At 43.0% G+C, this 24,883-nt stretch overlaps 2 protein-coding genes across 31 annotated transcripts in view; one reads left to right on the forward strand and one right to left on the reverse strand.

Moving 5' to 3' along the window:
- Nucleotides 1–24,883, forward strand: part of kif1aa (kinesin family member 1Aa) — a 230,642-nt gene that overhangs the window by 46,555 nt on the left and 159,204 nt on the right. The window lies entirely within an intron of this gene.
- LOC127572124 (uncharacterized) lies at nt 1,501–21,553 on the reverse strand. Of its 3 annotated transcripts, XR_007956576.1 has the most exons (7): nt 20,995–21,520; nt 18,802–19,017; nt 15,116–15,322; nt 14,359–14,400; nt 8,960–9,035; nt 7,776–7,846; nt 1,501–3,005 (listed from the first exon to the last, which is right to left on the reverse strand). XR_007956576.1 is itself a non-coding variant. In XM_052019056.1 (6 exons), coding segments are annotated over exons 1-6 (822 nt in total). In that variant the 5' UTR covers nt 21,274–21,520; the 3' UTR covers nt 1,501–3,003. The 3 variants fall into 3 exon arrangements, 2 of the variants coding, with proteins under 2 accessions (XP_051875016.1, XP_051875015.1); XM_052019056.1 differs by lacking the exon at nt 7,776–7,846; XM_052019055.1 differs by lacking the exons at nt 1,501–3,005; nt 7,776–7,846; nt 8,960–9,035 and having other exon boundaries at nt 12,098–14,400; nt 20,995–21,553.

Raw genomic sequence — 24,883 nt, forward strand, 5'->3', positions numbered from 1 at the left:
GATCTGTGCCAACAAGAGACATGTTCTTTCTTCCTTCAAGGGCTAAGCCAGAAGCTTCTGATAGCATGTTGCCAAGGGGATTCCTTTAAGGCTGAGTGTGCAGACTATGGAGGCCTGCAGTTTGGGGAAGTCTGCAATGCAGCCATATGTCCATTCCTGCTTTGCCCACTCCTGGGAGCTGAAGGAAAAGCAGGTGAAACTTCTTCACCTTGTGGGATTTGAATGACCTCTTTAATGCAGCAGTGAGCAGCGAACTCTGAGATGTGGCTGACATCAATCAGCCTGGAATGAGCTGAGACTGACCATGGTCCTGATCTGCACGGGCAAAGTAGTCAAAGTGCATGTGTGAGGTTGTATTTGAGGTCATAGGAGGTCAGAGGTCTACGAAAGAATGCAACTTGACTGTTCGCCCTTCAGCCGATAGGAAGAGGTTAGTAAGAGCTAATTTTTCTTTGAGAAAATAAGAAACACTTTTTTTTCCTGGCCAGTGAGGTTGAAAATCTTACTGCAGATAAATGTTGCTTGTTGCACTGCTGTTGATGTTACTTCAGTTTTATGTTGGAAAAAGTGCAAAGGAGATTGAAAATGCAACTGAAAAATTAGGTGGCAAATTTCTCAGTTCGTAATGGGACCCAGAACTTGCTCTACTTCAGGTTAATCTGATTTTAATCAACATAGCAGTGTTTATTTTGGAGTTATGTGAGCAAGTTTCTAGCCCAGGCATGTATTCTAAATAGATGTCTCAGGCAACCTCTGCATTACAGGGAGGTGGCATTCCTAGAAAATGGTCTCTACGATTTTCTGTAACATGAAGCTGCGTCATCTGCACGTGTCAAGAAACACAACGTGAAAAAATAAATTTTGTGTGATTTATTTACTTAAATTCTGTGAAACAAATTTTATTCCATGTCTCAAATTTTTGGGTGGTGTTTTGTGAATTCTGTAAGGACGAATATCTATAACCCAAATGGCCAAAATGTGGGGGTCACCCGTATCATCCTGGTGTCGATTACATAAATTGCAGATTCTTGATGATGTTGCTGACATTTTATGTTTGTCTTTATTGGTGTTGATGACATCATGATAGATGCTTCCTTAATGATGACATTGTAAGATCAACTTTAACAGTATTACGGATGTAATAACTATTTTCTTCTTGGTTTTGATGACATAGTAAATGGATCATTGCTGGTTCTGATGAAGTCATGTGCATCCTTGATGGTGTTGTAGACATCATCAATGTAGCCACACTGCTGTCCAGTGATAGTAATAAAATTTTCCTGGTTGATGAACTCGACGTGATGACATCATATCAAGTACCTCTGGTCTGACAAACACCATTTCTTACTTATTCCCAGAACAACCAGCTTTTATTAACCTTATTTCCCCAAAAGGGCCAACACACAAACTTGTTAATATAAACCCTTCATTGTTCGTGTGATGGCGTTGTAATATGATTTTGTTGTACCGTTAGTGAACTTCCACAGACTCCGTCAGAGGGGATAGCTTATTGCCGCAGTAAACGGTTGCTGTCACGAAAATTGGACACCGTGTGGTAGAAAAAAATATAAATTATGTTGTGTTGTCTCTCAGTATGCATTCTCCGTGGAGCATGAAATATGACACTGCTGTTAGCTCTCAGTACAATCCTCTGAGACCTTTGAGAGTCATGATGCAATTGTATTACAGTATGTGCAACTCAGGGTGATGATGAATTTATTGCCGATATGTGGATACATTTAGTTTTTAAATTCAGATACTTAATGAGCAGTTTATCTACATTAAAACCCAGTGAAGATTCTACCGATCCTCCCTGCATATTGTACCATACTTGTTGTTGTTCTCTTTACCTTGTGCAATGCATGTTCATCTGTTTCAAAGTGATTTCCAAGATGGTGCTAATAATTGCTGCAGACATCTTTCGGGAACATTATAAAGACTCCAGCTGAGATCTCACTGTTCTATGTGGGCCAACATCCAAAGAGGTCTACATTATTATTTCTCCACTGTTTTCAGACATTGAAATTGTGGAATCTGTGACTGTGTAGTTCATTTACCAATCTCCCTACGCTGCCTCTCTTTTTCTTTCTGTTGTTAATTGTTGTTGATTTTTCCTCAGCTTGCAGGAGATTAGGTGGCTATGGGTCGGAGTAATACTCATGGGTGGGAGAGGGAAGATATGTTTCATATTAATGGATTTGTTCACAAGTTTTTTGGGAAAGGAAATCTGTTGTACTTAATCATTCTATATGAAACATGAGCCTCGCAATATGTTTGACTCGCCACTACCCTCTGAAATGACCTAGTGAGTCGCCCAGTTGTACCAACCAGCCTTGGAAAATCAGGATAAGAATAAAACTGGAATTCAACTGGCATTGATGAAGACACACACAGACCAATCAACCAATACAAGGTCCTTCTCATGGACATCTGGGTTCTTGTCCCCAAATTAGGAGAGCTGTCCCAAAGATTACCCTAACAGAAACTGTCCCAAATTCTACTCTAACAGAAACATACTCACAGAATCATATCTCACTGCAAGTGTCTTGAACTGATCCTAGGTATGTGCTGTTCTGTCAGTGGGATAGACCTACCAGAGGTGACAGCACAGATAGGCAATCCCTAGGCTTTGGGAGCACTCGGTGTTGAGTCTGGAACACATAAAGTCTCATGATATAAGATGACATGGAAATGCCATTTTTCTAATTATTACCTACTACCTTCCTACAAATGATAAATCAGTATTTCTCTTCACTAAATAACACCTGGAAGGAACATTGAGAAACACTATACCCTGGGTTTGAGGCTTCACTAACCAACAACAAGTATGGTTCAGCAGTACCACTACTGACTAAGCTAACCAAGCATAAAAGGATGTAGACATCAACTGTGTTTGAGATAGGGTTGAGTACCAACGTGATGGAAAAATCTTGTTCCCATCAATCTGCCTGTCACACATGCGTCTGTCCATGACGGATCTGGCATCAGTGAGCAGTGCATAGTTCCTGTGGAGACAAACACTCATCTTCATCGTGTTATAAAAGCATAAGACCATAAGGTATAGGAGCAGTGTTAACTCATTTGGCCCACTGAGTCTGCTCCACCATTCGATCATGGCTGATTTATTATTCCCTCTCAACCCCATTCTCCTACCTTCTCCCCATAACCTTTGACACCCTTACTAATCAAGAATCTATCAATCTCCACTTCAAATACACCCAATGACATGGCCTCCACAGCTGTCTGCGGCAATGAATTCCACAGATTCACCACCATCTGCGTAAAGAAATTCCTCCTCATCTCTGTTCTAAAGGGTTTTCCTTTTATTCTGAGGCTGTGCCCTCTGGTCCTAGACTCTCCCACGACTGGAAACATCGTCTCCATGTCCACTCTATCCAGGCCTTTCAATATTTGGTAGGTCTCAATGAGATCCCCCTCATCCTTGTAAACTCCAGCGAGTACAGGTCCAGAGCCATCAAACTCTCCTCATACATTCACCCTTTCATCCCCAGGATCATTCTCATAAACCTCCTCTGGATCGTCTCCAATGCCAGCATATTCTTCCTCAGAATTCACAAACTTGGTCACAAAGCCATCAATTTCGTCATCCAGATCATTAACAAAAATGTGAAAAGTAGCAGACCCAACACCGACCCCTGCAGAACATCACTAGTCTCCGGCAACCAACCAGAAAAGGCCCTCTTTATTCCTTCTCTTTGCCTTCTGCCAGTTAGCTAATCTTCTCTCCATGCTAGTACCTTTCTTGTAATACCATGGGCTCTTATGCGGCACCTTGTCAAAGGCCTTGTGAAATTCCAATTAAACAAAATCCACTGACTCTCCTTTGTCTATCCTGCTTGCTACTTCCTCAAAGAATTTCAACAGATTTGTCAGGCAAAATCTTCCCTTAAGGAAATCATGTGGACTTTGGCCTATTTTATCATGTGCTTCCAAGTACTCCAGAACCTCATCCTAAATAATGGACTTTAAAATCTTACCAACCACTGAAGTCAGGCTAACCAGCCTATAACTTCCTGTCTCTTGCCTCCCGCCCTTCTTAAAGAGTGGAGTGACATTTGTGATTTTACAGTCCTCTGGAACCATTCCTGACTCAAGTGATTCTTGAAAGATCACTACTCATGCCTCCACAATCTCTTCAGCTCCCTCTTTCAGAACCCTGGGGTGAATTCCATCTGGTCTAGGTGACTTATCCACCTTCAGACCTTTCAGCTTCCCAAGCACCTTCTCCTTAGTAATAGTGGCTGCACTCACTTCTGCCCCTGACTTCCTCTAATTTCTGGCATTATATGGCACCACAACCATGCTAAAGAGGACTGATTTCCAATATCATTGGCTCGCCATCATTGAAGATGGGGGTCTTCCTGGAGCCTCCTCATATTGGATGTTGAACTCTCCATTACCCAGAGAGCTGAATTCCATAGGGATGGTGAGATGAGCTTTAACAATATGGTAATATTTGACTAAGTGTGGCATCAAGGAGCTTTCATAAACTTGAAGAGATAGGAAGTCAAGAGACTTTCCACTGGCTGAGCAATAGCTGGCACAGCTACAGAAGGCTGAACCAATCATCTCATGTTAGGCCTCTGTTCATAAGTAAGTAGGTACAAGAGCAGGTCAGAAGCTGGGTATTCTCTACAAGTGACTTGCTTCTTGACTCCCCAAAATCTTTTCACCATTGACAAGACACAGGTCAGCAGATTAGTGGAATTCTTTCCCATTGCCTGGATGAGTACAGTGCCAATAACTGTCAATAATCAGCTACAGGGCGCTCTGGAAGGGAAGGGTGAACAGCCAGTTATTGTGAGGTATGTAGGTACCAATGATATGGAAAAAGAGTGGGATGAGGTCCTACAAGCTAAATTTAGGGAGCTAGGAGATAGATTAAAAAGTAGGACCTCAAAGGTAATGATCTACCTGTGCTGTGTGCTTGTCAGAGTAGGAATAGTAGCATAGTTTGTGGTTTGAGCAATGGTGCAGGAGGGAGGGTTTCAGATTCCTGGGGCATTGGAACCAGTTCTGGGGGAGATGGGACCAGTACAGACTGGGCGGTCTACACCTGGGCAGGACTGGGATCAATGTCCTAGGGGGATTGTTTGCTAGTGCTGTTGGGGAGGGTTTAAGCTAATGTGGCAAAAGGATGGGAATCCATGCAGAAAGACAGAAGGACAGAGGGAAGCAAAGCAGACACCAGAGCAAAAGTTAGAAAAGAGTAAAGTAAGAGTGTTGTACAGAAATGTCAAATGCAAAGGACACAAAAGTTGGATTCTAAAAGGACAATGAGTGTAAGGGCACTTTATCTGAATGCCCACAGTATTCAAAACAAGGTCAGTGAACGTGGCACAAATCAGTACAAAGGGGTATGATTTAGTGGCCATTACAGAAACGAGGTTGCAGAGTGGAGATGATTGGGAATTAAATATCCAAGAGTATCAGGTAATACAGAAGCATAGGCAGGAAGGTAAGGGAGGTGGGGTAGTGCTCTTAATTAAGAATAAGATCAGGGCCATAGTGAGAGAGTTGGCTAGCGTAGACTGGGAACACAGGCTATATGGTGGGAGAGTTGAGGAACAGTGGAAGACTTTCAAAGAGATTTTTCACGGTACTCAACAAACGTATATTCCAGTTAAAAGCAAGGACAGTAAGGGTGGCGAGAGCCACCTTTGGATAACTAAGGAAAAAAAAAGAAGGCATCAAGGGCAACATCTAGGTTAAACCATTCCACCTGACTGGCACCAAGAACATTCATTACTTCCTTTGCCAGCAGCTCATGCTTCAAAATGCTCTGCAGTAATTCCCAAACATGGGCAGCAGGGGATATATTTTGAAGTCAAGATATTTTCCAAGTTTCTTCATCATCACTTCAGAGAAATCCTGGAAACCCCTGTCATGGCACTGTGGATATAACTTCACCATTAGAGCTGCAACAGTTCAAAAAGGCAGCTCCCCAAACCTTTGTTGTGTCATTAGGCATTAAATACAGACATTGCCAGTGACAGGACATCCCTTGACAGGAAAACAAAAATCATGAGTGAGGGGCAGGTTTGATGAATAAGTGGTACCGACTTATATGATCATGTTTTTCATCCTGTGTGGAAGGCTTAATGTGCCAGTTGTGACTCAAAGATAAAATTCTCAACTCAGACCCACTCCAATCCCTTAAGCACCAACTCTTAGCTCAGCCTTACACCGTAAAGGCATTGAATTGATCCCTGGATTGTTCTTTTCGGTGAACATAAAATATCTTTTGGCACTGTTTGAAAAAAAGCACGACTGATTTTTCGAGTGCATTAGTAGTATTTTTACCTAAAATTGATTGGCTGATTATTGCCTCGTTGCTGTTTGTCATTACTTGCTATTCAAATTGACTGGCACATTTCCACCTTAAAACAGTGATAACACTTTAAGGAGTATTCCATTGGCGGGACAGCATCTTAGATTCTCCTGAGGTAGAACCTGGTGACTGACCCAAGTCCAACAGGACCAGGTACATGTGTCAATTTCAGTTGAGCAAGCAGGGCTGCATTGTAGAGACACAAGAGACTGCAGATGCTGGAGTATGGAGCAACAAACAAGATGCTGGAGAAACTCAGCTGGTCAGGCAGCATCTCTGGACAGTCAACGTTTCGGATTGAGACCCTTCATCTGGACTGAAAGATAGAGTGGAGATAGCCAGTATAGAGAGGTTGAGGGAAGGAGTGGAGCAAAAGGTAGCAAGTGACAGGTGGATTCAGGTAAGGCGGTGTGATAGGCAGACGGAGGAGGGGAGAGTGGAAATAGTTACAGAAGCTGGGAGGTGATAGGTGGAGGCAACAAAGGGCTGAAGATGATGGAATCTGACAGGAGAGGAAGGTGGAGCATGGAATCAATGAAGATGTACTGATAGCCACAAGTAATTAAGAAGGGCATCTTCCTCGGACTTGTTTCAGGTTGAGATGGCCATGGTTGGGGGAGGGTGGGGTGGTTCAGATCAGATTTTAAAGTTGTACCTCCATCCTGAGGCCATATAAAGCATTATTAATGCAGACCTTTGAAAAATCATTGGGATTAGATTTTAGCTGTCCATGCAGTATAGATGGTAATCCTTTTGTAAATTGTCCCTTCTTATTCCGTCACCAATTTTAGCAACTGTGCATGTGTTTTCTGTTTGAGGTTATTTTTGCAGATAAGTCAAAACAGTGCACTTGCTTAAGATATTTCTGTTAAACTTGTGTCAATGTTATATCAATACAATAATTTAAACATGTTAATAATTGCATGTGGACTATGAAGGCAGAAATGTAGCCTAAGCTCATTGACACAAGGACCAATACAATCTTAGGTACTTAAACACAGGATCCTGCAGTTAGTTATTCAACGCTATTCCCTGTTGACATCACACACATATACAGTTCAAGTGGGAATTTCCTTAGAATTGCTGGAATTGTGCATTCCTTGCCAAGAGCTGATTGGTGAAACAAGAGTAGTTCCCTGGAAGTGTCTGGCCCATGTTTCTCATTTATTCACCCACACAACATCTTACCAGAAAACATGCTCACTTTTTACCTTTATAAGATGACTTTCTTGTGGAACCTCAACATGAGCTGTAGTTTTAGTATTTGAAAATGATTAACTAATTGAGGCATTCTTACCTATTTTGTAAAGCAGTAAACATTCATATTTCATTTGAGAGGAACTTCTGTGTTCTTAGCAGTGTTTGGAAAATGATTTCCTAAGGAGTTAATTTCTGAATCTCTTTATCTAATAGTTCTACTTACATTAACGTTCTTCAGATCTTGGACTTTCACTTAGTATCTTGCAACATGACTTCAGCCAGTTCCCTGATGTCCTGCAAAATGCATATTGACCATTTAACTGGTGTCCTTCTCGGTGGACTATTTACCAGACGTCCCACCCAATGAATGTTGGCCATTTAGGAGATGTCCTGCTGTGCGGACTGCATATCTATCTGATGTCCTGTTCAGTGGACCTTGGTCATTTACTGGGTAATCTTCTCCATTTACCAAGTGTCCTGCTCTATGGACTTTGCCCTTTATCATGTGCCTTGCTCTGTGGACATTGGCCATTTCCCAGGTGTCCTGCTCCTTGACACTTGCCCCATCAGGTGATGCTACTGTTAATGAACCTTGCCCTTTCTCCTTCTCTTGTCTTGTGGTCCATAAGTCTTCACTGAGGTTTTGCAGGTTGAAAAATAACATGTCTATTCTGGGCAATAGAACACCATTTCACTTCAGTAGCTTCACCTCACAATCATTTGGAGTGGAACTTTGTCTTCGGGCATTCATTGGAAATATATTGATGTGCACATGCCTATCACAGCTTCAGAGAACACCAGGAGGCTCTTGGTACTGACAGAGGTTCCTGGTGCTATGCCAGGACTGTGTAAGTATCCTGTTGTGAGTCGAGCAATTGTCTATTATTTCTGAGATGTGACATATAACAGGATCTTAATGGAGAACATTGCCATTTGCAAGTCCTTGCCAGTAAAATGCCCTAAGTACCAGAGGGAAAAACAATGTTCTTTCTGTCAGTGTTCACTGTTTCCTACTGGATATGAATAGCATCATACAGTGGCAACCAGGCAACGAGGAAATCATTACCAATCACCGATAAAACACACTAACGCAATAGAAGCAGTGTTAGCTTCAGCTCTATCGCTACTTGGTCTGAACCCAGTTATTGCAGGGCAAGTTACTTTGGGAGAAAAAAAGACAACTGCAGTTAGCAGAGAATAGAGTATTGAGAATTAAATCTTTGAGCATGAACTCCCTATGTGCACTTGATACACACCTCATGTATGATGCCATCTCCATTCCGGCCAGTATCCAGACCAGCTCTTACTGAAGCTGTACAGTATATCAGAATTTTTTTGCAATGTTCAGCATCTTTTTCCTTGGGTTTTCTATTTTATTAAAGAACTATCTGACAGCCAACTACTTACAGTCCAACATGGCGTGACTCCCAGTTCTACCAAGCTTCTTGAATTGACAGTCAAAAACACTCCAGATGCTGGAAATCTGAAATAAAAACAGAAAATGCTGGAAGAACTCAGCAAGTCAGGCAGCATGTGTAGAAAGAGAAACAGTTAAAATTTCAGGGCTGGACTTTCTGGAAGCGTTTCCACAGAGGTTTCTAACTGACAGCATGAACATATATTTCATATTTTTTGATAAGCCCTGATAAATTGCACTACAGTTAATCAGCTGAACAAATTCAGCAGCACCTCCCAAACCTGTGTCATCTCCTGCCAAGTAGGATCAGGGCAGCAGGATCTTATCCTACTAAATGGCAGATAGGTACTTGATGGTTAGCATGGACACAGTAGACTGAATAGCCTGTTTCTGTGCTGTATGACTATAACTCCATGGGCAGACAGTAGGCGCAACATTCTGAGTTAGAAATATATTGGCATTCCTTCATCACCACTGGGTCTAAATCTTGGAACTCCTGACCTAAAACCATTGTGGAGATACCTTCACTGGAAGAACTGGAGTACTTCAAGAAAACAGCTTAAACAATATCACCCTCTCAAGGATAATTAGGGATGGGTGACATTAGCACTTTACAATAGAAGCAGGAGGAGCCTTTTGGTCCCTTGTACCTGCTCTGTCATTCAGTAGGGTCAGGGATAATCATTTACCTCAACACCATTTTCCTGCACTTCGCCTGTATCGGTAGTAACTACTAAACACTGGTTAGGCCACACTTGGAGTATTATGTGTAGTTTCGGTTACCACATTATTGGAAGGATGTGGCTCTGGTGGAGAGAGTGCAGAGGAGCTTCACCAGGATATTGTCTGGATTGGAGGCCTTTAGTTATGGGAAGATATTGGATGGGCTAAGCTTGTTTTCCCTGGAGCAAAGGAGACTGAGGGATGACCTGATAAAAGTCTGTAAGATCATGAGAGGCTTTGATAGGGTAGGTAGTCAAGATCTTTTTCTCAAGGTAGGAGTATCATAAGCAAGGGGGCATAGGTTTAATGTGAGAGGAAGGAGTTTTAAAAAGGAACATAGGGATAAGTTTTTTTCAACCAAAAATGCTTGGTATCTGGAACGTGCTGCCAGAGGAGGTGATGGAATTAGATACAATTAATATATTTAAAAAGCATTTAGACAAACTCTTAAATGGGTAAGGCATAGTTAGATATGGTTCTAATGGAGGCAAATGGGATTTGTAGCCATTTCTCTCAATACCATGCACTCTAACTTTAATAATGCCTTGCGTGGCAACTTACTGAGGGCATTCTGAAAGTCCGAATACACCATGTCACTGGTTTGACCTTATTTATTCCATTAGTTATAACCTCAAAAATTTCCAACAGATTTGTCAAACATGATTTCCCTTTCATTAATCCATGTTGACTCTGCTCAATATTATTTTCTAAGTACCTTGTTCCACTTCCTTAATACCAGATTCCAACATTTTCCCACTACTTGTGTTAGGCTAACTAACCTATAGTTGCCTGTTTTCTCTTTCCCTTCTTTAATAATGGAGTTACATTTCCTACTTTCCATTCCTTGGGAACCATTCTAGAATGGAAGTCCATATTCGATAAAAAATAATTTTAAAATACAGGTTATTTGGTTGTCTTGATAGCTGACATACTAAGTCGGCAATCAATCATGTGTTTGAATCAATCTTATATTAAGATAGGAATTGATCGAGTGTCACTGCTGACAACCTTTACCAAAGGTCATTATCAGTCTCCTTTCACATCAACAGATATCTGAGTTCTTCACAGCTAGTGAAGTATTTGTGAAGTGTAGTTGGCTGTTGTTAAATAGAGGAAGATGGCAGCCAATCTGTACAGTACAAACAGTACTTGTTGAAAGACCAATTAATCTTTCTTTTACTGTTGTTGATTGCCGAATGAATATTGGTTGAAATGCCAGAAGAACTCCTTGCTCTTCTTCAAATAGCTCCATAGAAACTATTACACCCACTTGCAGACTGAGATATCCATAAACTTAAATCCCACGGTATTACTGCGTGTGATTACATTGTGGAATATTTCAGAATATCTGTAATATTTTATGTGGTATATTCGTACTTGAGTTTGTGATTCCTTGAGATATGGCTGTTGCCAGAATTTTTTAGCCCAGAATAGGACTTGGGTGCAGTTAACACTAAAATGTTCACACTAATATAGTGGTTTTTAAAATGACAAGATGTAGCTGTTAATAGAATTTAAACCTCCTTTGGGTGGTTGGGGAGATGGCATCTGAAAGTGGGGCAGGCTGTGTATGAGGGTGAGGGAGGGGCTGGACACTTCTTCCTCTCTCGGTCTAGAAACTTCTAATTGTCCATGGGTTCACACCATTTTAGACTAGAGAATTCTGGATTTCTACAACCCTTTGTCAGGAAAATCTGTATTCCTATTACCCCCACAAAATAAATAGTTTATTTGTATTTACATTACCTAATCATTTAAAATTCCTCAATGAGGTCATGCCTCAATCTTCCGTACTCATAGAATACAAGCTGTTTCTGTAATCTGCCCTCATTATTTAACTCTATAAACCCTGGTGTTTTCTGCTGATTCTGCACAGCCGTCTCTCCAAGGTCAATATATGCTTCCCAAGGTGCCAAAAATAGTTGGATTTTTTAAACGTGTTCTCAAATTTAAGACTCTTCCACCACTGGATGCAATCTGTTTTTGTAATTTCCAACTCTTCTAATTAATTGACTCTTTATCCTCTTCCTTCTAACAATCTTCCCATTTCCATGAGACATCTGCATTATATCAATTTTTAAATTTTGATATAATATTGTAACTGGGACTGCTCCTGGGGCTGAGGTTTCTGCTGAATTTTCATTTGCAGCAAATTTAATTCAAAATGTAGGTTCACCTTCGATAGTAATTTGTTCTTACTGTGTAAGCTCTCTCACAAACATAGCAAACAAGCACATCTGAATTAATGTATTGGTCTTTCCAATACTGAGATTAAAGGTCTGCAGCTGACCAAGGTGCTTTAGAGATGTTGACTGAGTGAAGATGTTATTTATTCTTGTTATTTGAGACTAGCCTTGCCCACTCCTGGCCGCTCACAGTTACCTGTACAGATTAATTTAAGACACTTATTTAACTTAAAAATGTATTTCCTTTATTGAAAGAGTTTTTTTTACATGATTAAACACTTATAACTGTACCGAGAAACTAATAGTCAGAAAAGATCCTGGGACCAGTGGAATCATAAAGTGCTGCAGTGGGGAGTCTTTTGATCAGAGGTTCCAACATTTTTGTGATTCAGAGTTGCTGGGGTGGGTGATGGGGAAGAGTATGGTTTTATTATGCATGAGCAGCGGATCAAGAAAAGGTCCCACCACCACCTCTGAAGGAACGGACAATACTGGCTCCATTACTTGAATAGCTCTCTTGTTTCTTGGCAACCAGAAGCAGAAACAGCATTCATCTTGCATTCTGTTCAGAACTCTGCTCTGTCAAGTTTGATCACTACCTCCTCTGAGTTGTGTTCTGTTGTTTAGGCTATGTATTATTCCTGCTTGTTTGATTGCTGCTCTGCATTCTTAATCAGTGTGTTACAAATGATTGGAAACCCACCTCCCATCCCTCTCCATAATGGCCCTGCCCATGAGATCCCAATCGTAGTCACATCTACCCAATAACATGCAATATCATTGTTGGAGAATATTATCGATGTTGAATCTCAAACAGGCTAGTCTTTATTTTCCATTTAATAGTTACTTTGAAGGAGAGGTTTAGTAAACCATTTACAGATTCAATCCTTGTTTATGTACTGAATGTGCCCTGTTGCCAGTGATGATTCTCAGTGTCCAAGAATTAAATCTGTTGGGTTAGCAGGTTCTAGAATGTAGCTCTATCATTCAAAATACAGGCATGTTTGCAAGAGAAGTTCTTTGCACAGAGAATGGCAGGTGCCTGGAACTTGCTGCCAGAAGAGGTGGAAGAAGGAGATATGATAGTAACATTTAAGAGGCACTTTAACAGGCACATGAACAGGCAAAGAATGGAGGGATATAGACCACGTGTGGGATCAGTTTAAATTGGCATTATGGTCAGTACGGATATTGTGGGCTGAAGAGCCTGTTCCTGTGCTGTACTTTCTATATTCTATTCATATTGACATTTTACTCTGAAACCCTGCTGTGTACAACTGGATCTGGATCAAAACTGGATCTAGACCAAGTGTGTCGGAGTAAAATTTGTTTATGAATAGAACATCGGGGTCAAGTTTGTTCAGGTAAATTGATGATATTACTTCAGATATGTTGATTTACCTCAGAGTACCTTGTAGGGAATGTAAGGTACTGTTAAAATGTTGATGGGAATTATTGGGGAGAAAGTCAACAGAAATGTTCGCTAGTGATGGATCCTGAATCTTTGTTCGACATTTCATGACTGGGATCACAAGATCACAAGACAAGGGAGCAGAAGCAGGCCATTCGGCCCATCGAGTCTGCTCCAAGGAAAAGGGAAAAAGAAATGGGGTGGGAAAAAAGAAAAAAGAAAAAAAAACAAACTATTCTAATCCCATTTTCCAGCCTTATCCCCATATCCCTTGATACCCTGACTATTTAGATATCTGTCTATCTCCTCCTTGAACACCCCCACTGATCTGGCCTCCACTGCTGTGCGTGGCAAGGAGTTCCACAATTTCACCACCCTCTGGGTAAAGAAATTTCTCCTCATCTCTGTCTTGAAACTGTACCCTCTAATTCTAAGATTGTGCCCTCTGGTCCTGGACTCGCCCACCAAGGGAAACAGCCTAGCCACATCTACTCTATCCTTACCTGTCAACATTTTAAATGTCGCTACGAGGTCCCCTCTCATCCTTCTGTACTCCAGTGAGTACAGTCCAAGAGCCGACAAACGCTCATCATACTTAAGCCCTTTCATTCCTGGAATCATTCTCGTAAATCTCCTCTGAACCCTCTCCAACGTCAGCACATCCTTCCTAAGATGTGGGGCCCAAATCTGCGCACAGTATTCCAAATGAGGCCTCACTAGTGCCCCGTAGAGCCTCATCAACACTCTGTTGTCCCTGGCCCTGACCTTGATGTGATCTAGCAGACTACTGGATTGACTGAATACTCCTGTTCCTAGCCAACATTTTCTTCTCTAAAATAAAAGCAATTTAGTTTGTGTAAGCCAGCTACTTTTCAAGCAAACATGTTTCACTCTCATCAGCAAAGGTGGTTGCTGACTCCTGGTAGGTTCCCCTTCTCCATATTGTCACATGAGGCACTGTCCACTCGTGCTTTCGCGCTGTCTCCCGGATCAGGATGGGCTCATTCTTCTCAGCCAACAGCTCAAAATGTGGGGAGAAGACTTGCTTCAATGTGTCAAAACCTCTCACCTCCTTGCCAGAATCATCTTTGTATCCCCCCAGCCAGAGTGACTGTCGAAAGAAAGAAAAGGTGGAAAAGTGAATGATGTAACAGGTGACGATAACTCCCTCCCTCTCCTACTCTTATTACATGCTGTGCATTACTCTCAAGTTCACATCTGGCAGGTGACTATTGGCAGCTCCCTGGTAGTTTGCATATTGAGGAAGCTTTAAGATAACCACTGCACCAGCTTACAGTGGTATTGCTGAGTTAAATTTTGCTGTCTGGTCAGGAAAGCTATTATGGGCGAAGACAAATATTGCTACACTTTTAATATCACTTGAGAATCAACTAGGCTACAAGGTTTAAATGTGAAACTATAAAAGGCGCCTAAACGGTTTAATGGACTGACAGAGAGTATTTTGAAAATGCTTGCAGTTATAAAGCTATTAGTATCTGACTGAAGAGAGGTACTTTTTTAACTAAACACAACCATATGACTGTTCTATACCCTCACTCCAACTCTCTCAGTCTCTGTTAGAGAACTTGCAGAGACATGCCCTTGACCTGAAGCACTTGTTCTCTAATGGATGCACTGGAATGACTAAACTCCTATCTGGCTGAAAGGTGCCGAGCTCAAGTAGATTCTTCAGGGTCAGAGAGTATAAGGAACTATTCTCTATTTGTTCACTGGATAATCAGTTTAATCAAGATGACTTTGATCACACAGAAGTACAAAGGAATTTTGTGGTCGGGTGGTTTCTTATGGGAAGCAGTTAAATTTACCTTTGGCGTAAACTCTTCCAGCCAGGTGTAAGGTGATGTAATCACAAGGATTCCACCAGGGGCCACCAGCCCCGGAAGTCTGTGCAAGAATGCCAAAGGGTCAGGTAGGCGACAGATCAAGTTCCCTGCAAGGACACAGTCAAAGGTTCCTAGATCCTTAGGCAGATTACAAGCATCCCCCTGCCTGAAAAGACATCGACTCCGCTCCTACAGAAGGAAATGGAAAAAAATGACAGGTGGAAATGTAATGGTTTTACGTTGATACTGAGGAAAGAATTTATTTCCTGTTATCAGTATCTGCATTATATTCATCAATCTATGGTTATAAACCAAGTAAAAGTCTTCACACCTTCTCTCTAAGCCCCTTGGGCCTGGTTCCATCTGGAAGAGCCACACAATAAACCTCCTTATCTTACCACACTGTCCTATCACGAATCCCCAGATCTGGGACTAAATAGAATCAGCATGATTTTTCTGGCAGGAAGGAAAGTAAAGTGAACATGGCTTCTACAATCAGGGGATTAAATACAAAATTAAATCTGTTTTTGTCAGAGCCGGATTCAAATCAAGTCACACAGATGAGAAAGTATCTTATCTCACTGTGGTTCTCACTCTCTCCAGTGACTAATTGACAACCTTGAACTCCACTGCCTTGTGCTAATGATTTAGAATGCTGTTACTCATTTTATGCATGCGTATCCTTCTAAAAATAGGATTCTCCTTGGTGGCATTGGTGAATTGAAGCTGACTCAGGTTGCTGTGCAGAAAAGGAAAAAAATGCTGCAAATCCAAAAACAGAAAATTCTGGAATTTATTTTTTTGTGTGGACTAAGTTCAATGCACACCCTGCCTGGATCTATTGTGGGCTTCTACCTGGAATTGGTTTATTGGAATTGGTTTATTATTATCACTTGTACTGAGGTAAAACAATACAAAATGCAGAATAAAGTGTCACAGCTACAGAGAGTGCAGTGCAGGTAGACAATAAGATGCAAGGTCATAATGAGGTAGATTGTGAGGTAAAGAGTCCAATTTATCGTACTATGGAACTGTTCAATAGTCTTAAAGCAACAGGATAGAAGCTGTCCTTCAGCTTGGTGGTACGTGCTTTCAGGCTTTTGTATCTTCTGCCCAATGGAAGGGGATAGAAGAGAGAATGTTCCGGGTGGGTGGGTCTTTGATTATGTTGGCTGCTTTAACGAGGCAGCAAGAAATATAGACAGAGTCCATGGAGGGGAGGCTAGTTTCCATTATTGAAGATTGATTTCAGTGAATGCAAACGTTGACCGTCTACCACAATGCAAGAAGTTCAGAGATTAAACTAATAAATGGAGGGCACTGGGAGACAATTGTTGCTGAAATGTGGCCTAAAATAAGGGGTGGGGATAGCAGTTTGGCATTGCTGTTTACAGGGCTTTCAGCTGAAGTAGAAAGGGGGATTTAAAAAAGGACAGGGACAGAGACAAGATTGGTTGAAGAAACAATCCCAGCTCTGAGAAGGAATGGTATGTTAGACTGATCATCAAATTAAACTCGATAGGTTGAACTAAAGAATGAGAAAGGGTCAGCCACACAGCTGTGTGTGCAATATAGACCTCCAAGTAGTCTGGCACTGACACACAGTTAAAGTTGTAGGCAAGTTTCAGAAGAGTGTAAAAGCAATAAGGCAGTCATAGTGGGGGGTTTTAAATCACCCTAATATTAACCGGGGTGCAGTCTATATATAAAAGATATAGAGCTTCCTAAATTGCATTCAAGAGAACTGTCTTTAGCCAGTATGTAGCAATCCCAACAAGAGGGGGACAATTCTAGATTTAATTTTGGGGAACGAAGCTGGGTTGAGAAAAGGGATATCAGAGCATTTGTCCTGGTCATCATAATTTCATTAAAGGTAGCACAACAGTGGGAAAGAACAGAGATTTAAAATAGTGGTAATGGTTATACATTGAATAAAATAGCTTCACTAGATTGAAGAATAATGTAGCAAAAGTGATTGGAAAACAGATGCTGGATGTGAAGATGAAGATTCAAGGTGTTCTGGGTACAGATGTTCCCATGTAAGGGAAGGGTAGGCAAATCTAGAGCCCGCTGAATGACAAAGTGAGTAGAGGGAAAGATAAGGCAAGACAAGGCAAGCTAATGTGAGATACTCAGAGCTTAATACAGCAAAAAGACCAGAAGTACAGGACTGAAATAAAAAGGAAAAATGGGAACGAAATGAAAGTGTATGAAAAATACTGGTAAGTATAAAGAAAGTCTACAGATGTTGTATAAGTACATAAAAGCAGGAGTATTACTGAGGAAAGAGTAGGGCCTATTAGGAAGCACAAAGGTAACCTGAATGTGGAGGCAGAGGATGCAGGCAAGGGTCTTCACGAATACTTTGTGGCTCTCATCACAAAAGAGGGGATGATGCTGATGTGTCATTAAACTAGATGTATGTGAAAGATTGAATGGTATGAACATTGTAAGGGAGGAAGTATTAAAGGGTTTAGCATCTTTGAAAGTGGGTAAATCGCCAGGTTGAGATGAAATGTGTCCCAGGTGTAATAAAGGAAGCAAGGGAGGAAATTGCAGACACTTCGACAAGTATTTCCCAATGCTGCCTGGCTAGAGGGGTGGTGCCAGAGGATAGGTTAAAAAGGGAGGGAGGAATAAACTGTGTAATTACAGGCCAGTTAGTTCAACTTTGATTGTGGGAAGATTATTGGAATCAATTCTAATGGACAATATAACCTCCATTTAGAAAGGCACAGGTTAATCAGGGATAGTCAGCGTGGATATATAAAGGGAAATGATCCGCCTGACAAACCTGAATGAATTTATTAGAGGGATAACAAGGGGGTCAGTGAGAGCTATGTTTTTTTTATGTGGTGCACCTTGATTTTTAAAAGATTTTTCACAAGATCTCAAATAGTAGGCTGGTCAAAAGGCCAAAGCCTATGGGATCCAAGGTAAACTGGATCCAAGAGAAAGTCAGTGGTAGTTGAATGTGTACTTGAAGACATGCTGGACTACTGACACAATGCCGAATGCCTTCTGCGTGGTATATATTCAATGAAGTTTATGTATTTAATGCTACTATATTCCCTTCAATCAGAAATAAGTTGATTGAACCCATTTGTGGCATGCTGTATACCGAGCTGAGAGATATGGGATTGGGTGTCCATCTCAGCCAGCACTAGGTAGCCTCTATGCATGATAAGGGTGCCAGTCACTGGCACCAAATATTTGATAATGTTGTCAACATCTCCATATAAGCTTCCTGGGCTGAATTCTACATGGGAAAGATATACAGGTCTGGGAACAAATAGAATCGATGCAATGTTCCTGGCACAAAGAAAAGTAATTGAACTAGGATCTGAAGCTAGTATTATGGGTTTGGTTGGTAGGCAATGTGGATGGGCAGTAGGATGCTGTAACCAAGTTCTCTTCTCCAGTCAATCCAATTGTTGTTAAGGGTAAAATGAAAGCAGTGAACTTGATTGTAACCTGTAGATGGACACAAAGATTTAAAAAAGAGAGAACGTTGTGGAACAAAAATGAGAATATTAGTGGGAAAAGAATGCAAGAGATGGGGAGTGAACACATAGGAAAAATAGAGATAGATGGAAAAAATAAAAGGAAAAATGCAGAATGGCAGGGATGAAGAACAGGGGTTAGTAAAGGATTAATTGAATACTTACAATGTCCTGCGGCACTACAGCAGTGCATTGGACACTCAAGTCACCTTCAGTGGTGGCAGTGTGAGTGAGTTGGCCTCGTTCTTTCAGTTGGTTGCAAGCATTCACAAATGAGTGGCTGAAGTCGATGCCCACCACTTCCTGAAATACTCGGGCCAGCTCAAATGAAGCTCTCCCCACAGCACAACCAATGTCCAGGGCTCTACTGGGAACACCAGTCTAACAGAAGTGAAGGAAAGAGTTACAAATCAAATTTGCCACTGTACAAAATGCCTTGGATAACACAAAGCAGTTTACATCTGGTGAGCGTTGAAGTGTTATTGCTGTGGTAATATCGAATAGACTCATTTCTAATCACTTCCCTGTCTTGCTTTACATCCACATCCCTTCATCCTCGAAACCCAGTTTCTTCTGTGTTCTGTGGAAAACCCTCACCCCTTTCAATGACATTTCCACTGTCAAAGTTACGACTGACTAACCTTCCATTCTCCTTGACATGTCCTATGCTACTACTTCCCTCAACTGTGTCCTTGCCTCTAACTTTGATGCCCTGGATCCTGTTGTACTGCCTCTCACTGTTGCTGCTTCTTCTGGTGTGGCCCTTGTCTCTGGTCCTCAATGACCCAAGGATGCAGGCTTAAATGGATATAGTAGACAACTGGTTTGGCAATAGCATAGAACGCTCTTGGGGCTTGCCCATCAAAACCAATCATTATTCTATAATTATTCTTCAATGCAAAAGTAACCCTGGTTTCTTGTCTTTATTGTGAACCATCCTCTTAAAGCCTCTCCCTTACCCACTCCATCTTCAGCAACAACAGATAACCTCATTCTCAGTGAAACTGAGACCTCCATTCTGTGCCTCTGCCGCTCTTCCCTCTTATCCTTAGCCACCAGACCAAACATGTAAGATTCCCATCTGCAAACCTAGACTTGTCTCATTCATGACACTTCATTAAACTCTGACCCACTGTACCATCTATATTGCTGGCTGCCATCATCATACATGTGTTCAGGGGCACCATCATCTAAATTCCCTTCATGCCCTCACATTCAGGAGATCTCCATCAAATCTGCTGCCATCAGTCCTCTGCTCCAAAGCAACTCTTGCTTTTCCATGCTTGTAAAGTACCAGTACATCTTCAGTTGCTTACCTCCCAAGTTTTTGAACATGTTATTGCCCTCCAAATTTGACCTGTTTTTCTCTAAACGCATTCCTTGAATCCCTCCAATCAGGTCTACCTCCTGCTCAACCACAGTACTCATCAATTCTCATCAGTTCATCAAAGTCACATGGAGAACTTGCAAAATCCACACGGTCAGTATGTGACCCAGTCCCAGATCGTGAAAGGACAGTGTGTGGACCCACCATACCACCTGGTCTCAGAGTGTGAAAGGGTATTCTGTGACCCACTGTTCCACCCAGTCCCAGGGTGTGAAAGGACAGTGTGTGACCCACTGTACCACCCAGTCCCAGAGTGTGAAAGGACAGTGTGTGACCCACTGTACCACCCAGTCCCAAAGTGTGAAATGACATGAATCTGACTTTTACAGGCAATAGTTGTCCTCTGGATCCTCACCAGTATAATCATTCTTCGTATGTGTGTCTGGGATAAGAGAGAGTAAATGCTTGACCTTTATTGTGAATAGAGAGCCATACAACCATGTTTCCCATGGGATACAGGAGCAGAAATTCTTGCTGATTTCTCCTGCTCTCAAATGTAGAGCAAGGTCATGTGAGTGGCACCCTTTACTCTGAGTCATGTGGTTGTGGGTTCAAGTCCCACTCCGAAGATTCCTAACCTGATCTGTGCAGTACTACAGGAATTCTACACTGTTGGAAGCCCCCACTTCCAGATGAACCCACTGAACTACTGCCCCATCTACCCACTCAGCTGGGTAAAAAAGATCCAAAAGCATTCTTTTGAAGAAGAGCATTGATGTCTCCCCAATACCTTGGCCAATATCTGTCCCTGAACCAATATCACTGAAAGAGATTATCACCTTCCTGTTTCGGGAAATTTGTTGAGCATAAATCAGCCACTTGTGTCCCTGAAATCCTGTGCTGTGCGGGGCTTTGTGAATAGCCATGCTCAGCCACGAAAAATCAGCACAATCTTTTATAACTTTGATTTAAGCATCAGCTTCTTTAATAATTATTTCAAATAAAGGATCAGCAAGTGCTGAGCGTGTTACCTGCTGGGTGGTGTGTTTGATGCATTCCTCAGCACACCTCTGTGGGAAGTTCTGCTCTGTGGCTGTGTTGGTGATGCACAGCGACTGCACCTGTGGCGATCCATAGTGGAAGAGGAGGTACCCATTCAGGGCACGTTGTGTCTCATATACGTTTTTCCTCAATAGCTCTGTTTCTTTTGAGGTCCTGTGATGTCTCCACAAGCGGTATAAGGCATAGCCGCCCACAAGGAGGACTGCAGATCCGACCAAAATAGGCTTCCCGTCCCTCAGCAGGAACATGGCAGGTATCTTAAGGCAGGCCTAGACTGCAAGCAGCAGAGAGAGCTGCTGGGGGTGATCAAAGAGAAAGAGAGAAGTCAGCAGTAGGGCAATGTCCTGCAAATGAAGCCCTTCACTACCCTTAGCACTGGGTCAGAACAGCCGTTTACAAGATAGAGCTTTAAAGCCACTTAACCTCTCCCAACAAATCCTGTTTCTGTAGAAATCTGCAGTTGCTGCGCACAGAGACAAGCCAGCACTCAATGCAACAAGCTGATGGTGTTTTTCCCCCGATAATTGCTCTGGCTTGACCTTTGTCCTTGAGGTGTTCTGTTCCCATTGGATCAAGCATACGGCCAAACCGATGATGCAAGCTGGGGGAGGGGCCGACATTAAGGGAAAAATTGCAACGTTAATCATTGTCCAGCTCCTGTCCTTTCCACACGCTGCCTCCTTCCAGCTTTCAGCTCCTTTCACTTCATGTTCCAGTCATGGTTGATAGATCCAAAAGCAGCTTCTGTGTGACATGGATGTGTAATCCATTTGTCCAGCTCTCTTGGATGTCACCTCAAAAAGAATGTGCACCCGGTTGATCCAGTTTGGACAAATCAGCCTTTAGTTTTCTGGATCCATTTCAGTTTAGCTGTCAGGTAGGTAGGGGAGAGAATACCACCGTCATAGTCTCCAACAGCGCACATGCCCATGGCAGTATGTGTGCTGGCATTATGATATGATTATAAATCATAGCATAAACCACCTTGCGAGGTCACAGCTCTGGAGTAACTAGGGGCCACAATACTCTGCTTCCTGGAAGCAGCAAAGCCATAATTACAGTTACTGGGGACTCTCAGGTCATTTTTGAGAGGCATTGAGTGTGCAAACATGCCTGTAATGAGGCTCGGTAGTACTCTCCATGGTCATGGAGCATTTTCAATCAAGATTGATTTGCCATAGGGAAGGAGCTTGTACAGGACGGAATGGTTATTGGGAATAAATTTAGTCAGGAAGAGAACCAACTCAGGCACAGAGCAATTTAGAAATTTGGACAGGGTTGCAAAGCTGATACCTTTGGAATACTGGGAGAAATATCACAGGCTGAAATAGGGAAAGGATTACCTCAGGAGATTTCAAGGAAGTGTGCAATCGACAGTGCAATCAAATGGTCAGAATTACGGGAAGACTCTCCACTGATTAATTCCACAAAGTTAACCCAAGCGCAAAGGAAGATGGTTCTGATGGTTGGAAACCAATCAACTCGATTCCTGGACATCACAGTAGAAATTCCTTCGGTTCCAGATCTGTGGGACTGACTGTCCTGCGGGACTGACTATCCTTTACCACCACCCTCCTCCGTCTCCAGGGATGTGAGAGTAAATGCCCTACAGGGAGTGAAGTTGAACTCCCTGTGTTTGTAAGATTAAGCACACTGAATCAAGTGAGACTGAATGTACATAAAGGAGACACGTCTTTTCATCTCTAACCTCTAGCCTTCTGCCAGCTCTGGATTTCTAGCTGCTGACGGGACATTCCCAACTTCACCACTCCCCTCACCTATTCCAACCTCACCTCCTCTGAACGCACTGCTCTCCACTCTCTCCTCACTAATCCCAACACCATCAAACTCGCAAACAAGGGCGGTGCTGTTGTAGTCTGGCAGACTGATCTCTACCATGCTGAGGCCAGACAGCAGCTCCCGGACACCTCCTCTTACTTAGCCCTGAACCAGGACCCCACTGAGAAGCATCAGGCCACCCTCTCCCGCACCATCACTGACCTCATCACCTCCGGAGATCTCCCCTCTGCAGCCTCCAACCTCATTGTTCCCCAACCCTGCACTACCCGTTTTTACCTCCTACCCAAGATCCACAAACCTAACTGCCCTACTGAACTCATGTCCGTGTATCTTGACTCCATTTTGTCCTCCTTGGTTCAGTCCTTCCCACCTTCATCTGTGACCCTTTGCATGCTCTCCACCACTTCAACAACTGTCAGTTCCCTGGCCCTGACCACCTCATTTTCACCATGGACGTCGAGTCCCTGTACACTTCCATCCCCCATCAGGAAGGCCTCAAGGCTCTCTGCTTTTTTCTTGATAACAGCCCCAACCAGTTCCCCTCCACCACCACCCTCCTCCATCTCACAGACCTGGTACTCATCCTTAACAACTTCTCTTCCAGCTCCTCCCACTTTCTCCAGACTAAAGGTGTAGCCATGGGCACTCGCATGGGCCCCAGCTATGCCTGCCTTTTTGTTGGCTATGTGGAACAATTCATGTTCTAAACCTACACCGGTAATGCTCCCCAACTCTTTCTCTGCTACTTTGATGACTACATTGGAGCTGTTTCCTGCGCCCATGCAGAGCTCATCAATTTCGTCAACTTCACCACCAACTTCCACCCTGCCCTCAAATTCACTTGGTCCATCTCCAACACTTTTGTCCCCTTTCTTGATGTCCCGGTCTCCATTCCAGGACATTCAATATGTCCTCTTTTTTTCAGAAAACGGGGTTTCCACTCCACTGCTGTCAATGCAGCCCTCACCTGCATCTCCTTACTTTCCTGCACATCTGCCCTCACCCTATTTCCCCCCCTCCCCGATATAACAGGGTTCCCCTTGTCCTCACCTACCACCCCACGAGCCTCTGTATCCAACAGATCATTCTCTGCAACTTCTGCTATCCCCAACGGGATCCCGCCACCAGGCACATCTTCCCCTCCCCTCCCCTCTCCGCTTTCCGCAGGGATTGCTCTCTCTGTGACTCCTTTGTCCCTCCCCACTGATCCCCCTCCAGGCACTTATCCCTGCAACTGCGCCAAGTGTTACACTTGTCCCTACACCTCCTCCTTCACCACCATTCAGGGCCCTAAACAGTCCTTCCAGGTGAGGCAGCACTTCACATGTGAATCCACCGGTGTCATTTATTGCATCCGGTGCTCCCTGAATGCTCCCGGCGGGGGGGCTCCTTTACATCGGTGAGACCCGATGCAGATTGGGGGATTGCTTCGTCTTTGCTCCATCCACTGGAATAGCCAAGATCTCCCGATGGCCAGCCATTTCGATTGCACTTGCCATTCCCACACTGACATGTCCGTCCACAGTCTCTACTGCCAAGTTGAGGCTAAACGCAATTTAGAACAACACCTCATATTCCGTCTTGGTAGTCTCCAACCTGATGACATCAACATTGATTTCTGTAACTTCTGGTAACCACTACCCCCGCCCTCTCCCCCCACCCTTAGGTTTTTAAGTTTTCCCTTATCCCTCTGGCCCGTTTCCCCTTCTCTTTCCTGTCCCCCACCCTCATGACCTGCCCGTCATCCATATCTTCCTCCCTCTGGTTCCCCACCTTCCCTTTATTCTATGGTCTACTGTCCTCCCCTATCAAATTCCATCTTCTTTAGCCCTTTGCGTCTTCCACCTATCACCTCCCAGCTTCTCACATCATTCCACTCCCCCCCTCCCCCATCTACCTACCTTCCCCCCTTATCTGAATTCACCTATCACCCACCAGCTCATGCTCCTGCCCCTCCCCCCACCCTTTTATTCTGGTTTTGGCCCTCTTTCTTTCCAGTCCTTTCTTTCCAGCCCGAAACATCGAATGTTCATTTCCCTCCATAGATGCTGCCTGACC

Source organism: Pristis pectinata, chromosome 6 (genome assembly GCF_009764475.1).
Source record: "Pristis pectinata isolate sPriPec2 chromosome 6, sPriPec2.1.pri, whole genome shotgun sequence".
Classification (NCBI taxonomy): Eukaryota; Metazoa; Chordata; class Chondrichthyes; order Rhinopristiformes; family Pristidae; genus Pristis; species Pristis pectinata.

Coding starts and splice junctions, on each gene's coding strand:
- LOC127572124 (XM_052019055.1), bottom strand. CDS start 21,273: ATGTTCCTGCTGAGGGACGGGAAGCCTATTTTGGTCGGATCTGCAGTC. Junction 19,018..20,994: donor TCAAACACACCACCCAGCAG/GTAACACGCTCA, acceptor CACTTCTGTTAG/ACTGGTGTTCCCAGTAGAGC. Junction 14,401..15,115: donor TGGAAGAGTTTACGCCAAAG/GTAAATTTAACT, acceptor TTCTTTCGACAG/TCACTCTGGCTGGGGGGATA.